Source organism: Hyperoodon ampullatus (assembly GCF_949752795.1).
Source record: "Hyperoodon ampullatus genome assembly, chromosome: 4".
Taxonomy (NCBI): domain Eukaryota; kingdom Metazoa; phylum Chordata; class Mammalia; order Artiodactyla; family Ziphiidae; genus Hyperoodon; species Hyperoodon ampullatus.
The window spans coordinates 26,240,194-26,246,193 of NC_136917.1; the positions used below are offsets into that span (position 1 = coordinate 26,240,194).

General features: G+C 62.0%; 2 protein-coding genes across 4 annotated transcripts in view; one reads left to right on the plus strand and one right to left on the minus strand.

Moving 5' to 3' along the window:
* The window catches only part of AP3D1 (adaptor related protein complex 3 subunit delta 1), a gene marked incomplete at its 5' end in the record, with an annotated part of 47,211 nt that extends 45,740 nt beyond the window's left edge, over positions 1-1,471 (plus strand). For all 3 annotated transcript variants that reach the window (XM_079702167.1, XM_079702165.1, XM_079702166.1), the window contains one exon: positions 323-1,471. In XM_079702167.1, the coding sequence (XP_079558293.1) occupies positions 323-418 (96 nt within the window). In that variant the 3' untranslated portion in view covers positions 419-1,471. The remainder of the gene's footprint in view (positions 1-322) is intronic.
* A 1,562-nt stretch (positions 1,472-3,033) lies between these two features.
* On the minus strand, positions 3,034-5,622 carry IZUMO4 (IZUMO family member 4; the record flags this gene model as incomplete). The annotated part of the gene is given in 10 exon segments (XM_079701438.1): positions 3,034-3,274; positions 3,723-3,740; positions 4,077-4,091; positions 4,173-4,220; positions 4,366-4,441; positions 4,554-4,580; positions 5,058-5,129; positions 5,246-5,326; positions 5,409-5,502; positions 5,506-5,622. Coding segments are annotated over 10 exon segments (789 nt in total).
* Positions 5,623-6,000: the final 378 nt, after the last annotated feature.

Here is a 6,000-nt window from a genome sequence, read left to right on the forward strand (position 1 = left end):
AGGAGACCCTGGGCCTTCCTTACACCCTGTGGAGAGCGTTGACACACGTTCCAGTTGCAGGACGTCCAGTCCCATGCCCTCCGGTTTTCACAGCCTTCCTCTCTGCAGGGCTGGCATTGCTGCCTCTGCCGCGCTCTGCCAGAGCGTCCATCCTGGGCCCCTGGGAGACAGCAGGGCACGGTGCACCTGCTCCGTCTTGCCTGGAGCCCCTCCTTTTGATTATGAAAGCACCCGGGCATACGAGAGCATTTGCAAAAGTTGGAGGTACATGGGAGTCGCAGGGCGGTGTCTCAAGGCGCTGGCCGTTGTTTCCCCGTTGCAGGGTGAGAAGTCGGTGTCGGTGGACGGGAAGTGCAGCGATTCAACTCTGCTGAGCAACGTGCTGGAGGAGATGAAGGAAACGCTGGCCAAATGCTGAGCGCACCGCCCGCCATGGGGAGGGCTCGCAGGGAGGGCGGCCAAGTGCCGGGTTTCTCCTCTGTCGCAAGGACTGGGTGCAGCCGGGAGATAACCCAGTCCACCGTCATCCACTGTGTAGACACTGAGGTTTATGTTGCGTTGATCTATCCTGTCATCTTTTTTACTTTGCCCTCACCGCTCTCTCTGGAGAGAAGCCCCCTTCCACTCCCCAGGCCAGCAGGGGCTTCTGTAGCCGGAGCGGACTGTGCACGTGGCCACAGGAGCTGCCCGAGGGTGAGGGTGACCGCCATCCAGGCCGGTTCCTGGTGGGGACCAGACGCGATGGCGCATTCCGCTTCTGTCAAGCCATCCAAGTCCCATGAGTCCCCAGATGCCCTGCCCACTGGCACCTGGGGGGTGAAGAACAGGCCAGCTACTCAGGCGACATTCCTGTTCATCCCTGACGCCAAGGGTCACGTCCTCCCTGCAGGACACATGGTGGGAGAGGGTCGTGCAGGCTCTCGTCCATCACATCCCGTTCATCCCACCACCGTGTTCGTGTGTCCGCCGAGCGGGGGGTGCCCAGTGGGGATCCCGGACCTCACTGGCTTCTGTGCCCAGTCGGGTGTTGGGGTGAGTGGTGGAGAGCTGCGATTCTGGCCCCTCCGCTCATCACTGGACGCTCTGCAGGTCTGTGCCTGCACGTGCGGAAGGGCCTAGTCCTGGGCTCCGCAGCCCTGACGGCGAAGCATGTGTGTCCAGGGGCGGCTGGGCCCCTGAAATGCACCTCAGGGGCAGGGAGGGGGGACCCCAGCCCACCCCCGTGAGACTGAACTTTCCTCAGAAATGATAGTCCTCAATGACGTTTTAACTTTTCCTTTTGATGAAAACTGTCACTTTAGCATGTAGAGTAACCTATTACAGAATCCTGTGCAGTGATTCTAGAATCTCGAAATGTATGATGTGTTATATAAGAATTTATTTGCTATCGACATTCCCATATAAAGGAGAGACATATCACGCTGCTGTAATGATTCTGTGTCAAGATGATCCAATAAACTTGCAAAACAGACATTCACCTGTTGGGTCTCTGGCCCATGACAGTGTATGCCTCCCAGCCAGGGAATTCTGACCCACTGTGGGTGGGGGTCAGCACACAGCCCCTGAAATGCTCGTGGTCTGAGGGGGCCTGCAGGGCACCCTCATGGAGGTTGCAGTGTGTGGGGGAGCCCTTGCCCTCCTGCTATGCACCCCTCGGCCCCTCGGGAGGGGACGTGGTCCTCACGTCATCCAGGCCCCTGGACTCCGGTGGTAATGAGGAGCCACCTGACCCCCCCACACGGGATTCTGAGGCGTCCACCGATCTCCCTCCCTTTACTAGGGAACCCCATTCATAAGGGGTGTGCGGGGTGAGCAGAAACATTACTAAAATAAAGTTTAAGTTAGGTAAACGCTTGTACACACGCACACACACACCCTCATTTCTAATCTTTGAAGCGCCCAGTGAGAAAGGGGCAGAGTTAGGAGTCCAGACACACGTGTACAGACCCCAGAGTCCCAGGAATCGGCAGGAGCAGATGCTGGAAGGAAGGCCCTGTTGCTGTTTTGCGGTGTTTTTGTTTTGTTTTTTCTTTTTTTTAATTTTATATTTTATTTTTGGCTGTGTTGGGTCTTTGTTGCTGGGTTCAGGTTTTCCTTAGTTGTGGTGCGCAGGCTTCTCATTGCAGTGGCTTCTCTTGTTGCGGAGCACAGGCTCTAGGAACGTGGGCTTCAGTAGTTGTGGCACGCAGGCTCAGTAGTTGTGGCTTGCGGGGTCTAGAGCGCAGGCTCAGTAGTAGTTGTGGTACACGGGCTTAGTTGCTCCATGGCATGTGGGATCTTCCCAGACCAGTGCTCGAACCCATGTCCCCTGCATTGGCAGGCGGATTCTTAACCACTGTGCCACCAGGGAAATCCCCTGCTGCTGTTTTAATTCTCAACGTTGCAGATGGCTTCACTGACGCCATGTGTCCAGAGGACTGTGTCAGCAGAGCCCAATCAACTCCAACCTGAATCCAAAACGTGGGCAGGTACGGAGCCCCGCACAGAAGCCCCCTCCGGCAGCGGGTGGGGAGAGAGGCCTCGGGTGGCCCCCGGGTGGTCATTGGCCTGGCCCGCCCTGCTCCAGCTCGTGGATCCGCACAGGTCCCGGGGCGTTGGAGCATCCCTCTGGAGTTTCCCGCTCGCCGTTCCCCTGAACTCAACATCCCTGGGCAGGCAGAGGCCATTGTTCTGTCAGTGAACCCTTGGAAGGAAGGCGCCACGCCAGGCAGGGGACCCCTTAGCTGGGGGAAGGGATCGGCGGCTGACCAGGCTGGGAAGGGCCAGCCCAGGAGCCAGACAACTGCCGGGCTCACCACGGCATCCGTAGGCACAGAGGCACCTCCTGTCTGCTGGATGGATGTTGAGCCCTGGGTCACAGTTTGGGTCTGTCCCCTCATGACCCATGTTGGGTGTTTTCTCAAAACCAAGAAGCCAAGCGGTGGGCACAACAGCAGTTCCCGTGCCTCGGCTGAGATGCAGCCGATGTGGTAGGAGCCCCAAGATGCACCGATGCTGGCCCTGGCTTTCACCAAACAGCCTCCTTTCGTGTCATCAGAAGAACCACTTGCCCTGAAGGCTGGTTGCCATGCGCTCCTGGGAAGCCCCACAGCCCTGCCCTGTAGGCCAAGGTCGCACCTCGCCTGGGGCTCCAGACACCTGAAGCTTGGTGACATCAAGCTGCGAGGAGACGTGGGTGCCCCAGTCCTCCTTCCCCTCCCTCCCGCACCTTGCTCTCCTTGGTGGGGTTTGCTGGGGGCCTGGGCCCCTCGTCTCAGCTGGGCATGTGACAGGGCTGCAGACAGACCCTCAAGCTGAACTCAGAGGCCTTGCCTGTTCTCACATCCCTAGGACAGCAGTGGGGTCATGCCCTACACTCCCATGACTAGGGCTGCAAAGGCAGCAGTGGGAGGGGGCATGGGGTTCTGATCTCTGGCTTAGGCACAACTCCTGCCCCTGGAGTCCACCCATGTCCCTGCGGCCTCCCCCAACTGGGTCACTCGAAAGGCTGGAATGGTTCTGTGTGTCCAGGCGAGGGGCAGGAGGAGCTCATGTTTATTCATGGAGTGATGGCATGGGCGGGGTTGCAGAGGTGATGTCCACATGTCCCAGGTGCAGAGAGGGAGCCCTGCCCGGCTGTGCCCACCCCATCCAACACCCCTGCCCTCCCCCACTGACTGGGACAACCCCACGCCACACATCCCCGCTCCAGGAGGACGGGCCTGCGGGGTGGGGGGGCTTACCTTGTGTTGGTGTTCTCTCTGAAAGACACAACGGGGCCCCAGTTAGCTCTGAGCTTTGGGGCTGAGGCTGTGCCTGTGGCCCTGAGGCGCCTCCACTGGGGCACGCCTCCACCAGGCGGCGCCCTCCCCAGCTCCGACCACAGCCTGCCACCAGCCTGGGGCAGGGGTAGGACCAGACTCTGGGGACCCCTTAACCGGGATGTGCCCCTCGTGCCAGCCGAGCTCAGAGGTAGAGGAGGTAGAGGCTGGGCCTGCCACACTGGGGAAAGGTGCTGCCTTCTGTGGCTGCCCCCGCGCATACTCACCCATGAGGACGTACACGCACACTGCCTTTGGGGAGGGGGAACTACTTACTTGCTCCAGTTATTTCTACAACGACAGCAGGACTGGAGTCAGGGCCAAGCGGCCTTGATCAGGGTCTCCTCCCCGAGCCCAGCTGCCCTGACTCACATGTGCTGGAGGAGGCCCTGCACTGCTGTCTCCCACTCTGCCGATGACCTGCGGGGACACGGGGTGTGAGGGGGCGCGGCCCACATTCAGGGGCCAGGTGGGGGGCTTCCATCCCCTGCCCGGGTGATGAGGGGACCCTCCAGGGAGAGCCTCGGACCCCAGGGGCAGGGGGCCACCCGCGTCTGAGCCCTACTCGCAGTTGTAGCCAAAGCAGGCGACGTGTGAGTTCGCGCAGTTGGTGCAGGAGATGGTCTCGTACTGGAAGATGCCTGTAACACACCAGAGGCGGCCGCACCCTCCCCTCACTCTCAGTGTCTGGGGCCCCAAGCTGCCGCCACTGCCGCCACACCCCATAACCCCGACAGACAGAGGCTCACTCACCGCAGTGTCGCTGACAGTCGATGCGGCCTGTGGGGGGACGAGAGCACAGCCGGCGCCTTCTTAGCAGGCCTGGCCTGACCCCCGCACTCTCCCCCTCCCAGGCTGCCCAAGGCTCAGGGCCTGTCCGTTGGCCACTTAGGTGGGCCCCAGCCTGGGATGGGGCAAAGCATGGGGGAGGGCGGCCGCAAGACTCTGAGGCCTCCAGGGACCCGTTGGGGGGAGGTAGCAGGGACGGGTGGGATTTATCCTTCAAGGCCTCCTGTTGGTGCCCACTGGATGAAAAGGGCCCCCCTCAGGGTGTGGCCCTTCTCCCCCCGTTTCTGCCCTTTCTGAGTTCTGACACTTGGCTGCACCAGGCCAGACGCCCTATTCACATTACTCCAGCCTCACCACGACCTGGCCGGGACTCCAGGCCTGGAAGGAAACTGAAATACTCGCGTGGCCCTGGGTTCTCAGACCCTGGACAGCAGCACCCTCCCTCCCCACCAGGCCTCGCTTGCTCACTTTCGATGATGGCATTCTGGATGAGGTGCACCTGCTCCCGGAAGATAGCTCGCAGCTCGTTGGGAAAATACCCTGATGGCGGGAAGGCAAGAGGGGGGAGGTCACGCACAGTTGGCGGGCGGACCTGAGGTGTCCTGGGGCGGGTGGGCTCTGCCTTAGTTCCCCATGCGCGGCGGTCGCCCCCTTACCAGGGAAATACAGCTTTCCATGGTACAGATGATCCATCCTCTGGTGCACGACGTTCGCCACTTGGTTCAGCTTCTCCAGGGCTGGGGACGGCAGGAGGAGGCGAGTGAGCGGGCCGGGGCCTGGCTGGGCCGGGGGTGCTCCCGGGCGGGGCTCCGCACTCACTGATCTCCGCGGGGATGGCCAGGTGCAGCTCCTTCATTGTGTCCTGGCTCCAGTCAGTGAGCAGCGAGCCCGACACGGGGATGTCGCCCACCCATCAGGACTTGAAGTTCACGTGATGGCGGTAGAAGGAGAACTTCTCCGAGAAGTTGTCGTGGCAGTGCAAGCAGCCGCGAGCCAGCGCCGCTGTCAGGGCCAGGCACAGCAGCAGAGCCATGGCCCGCCGCCCGCCGCCCGCCAACCGACGGCGCATCCCGCGCCACGCCCCTCCGCCGCGCACCAACCAACGGTGTCTCCTGCCACGCCCCCAGCCGGGCACCAGCCAACGACGCCCTCTCGGGCCCGGGCCGCGCCCCCACCCCGCCCCGGCGTAGGCCCCGCCCCCGCAACGGACAACTGAGGGCGCCGGTTCATTTTTCAGGCCCCTCCCACGAGCCTCCACTCCTGGGGAGATTCCACCTCCCTGTTGGCCCCGCCCGCGACCTCGCTCCACGCATGCGCCATCGGCCGGCGCAAGCTTCTCCTTCCAGGCTGGCCTCTGTTCGAGGCCCCGCCCCGCTCTACGAGCAAAGCTCCGCCCGCAGGCCTCCCCGGA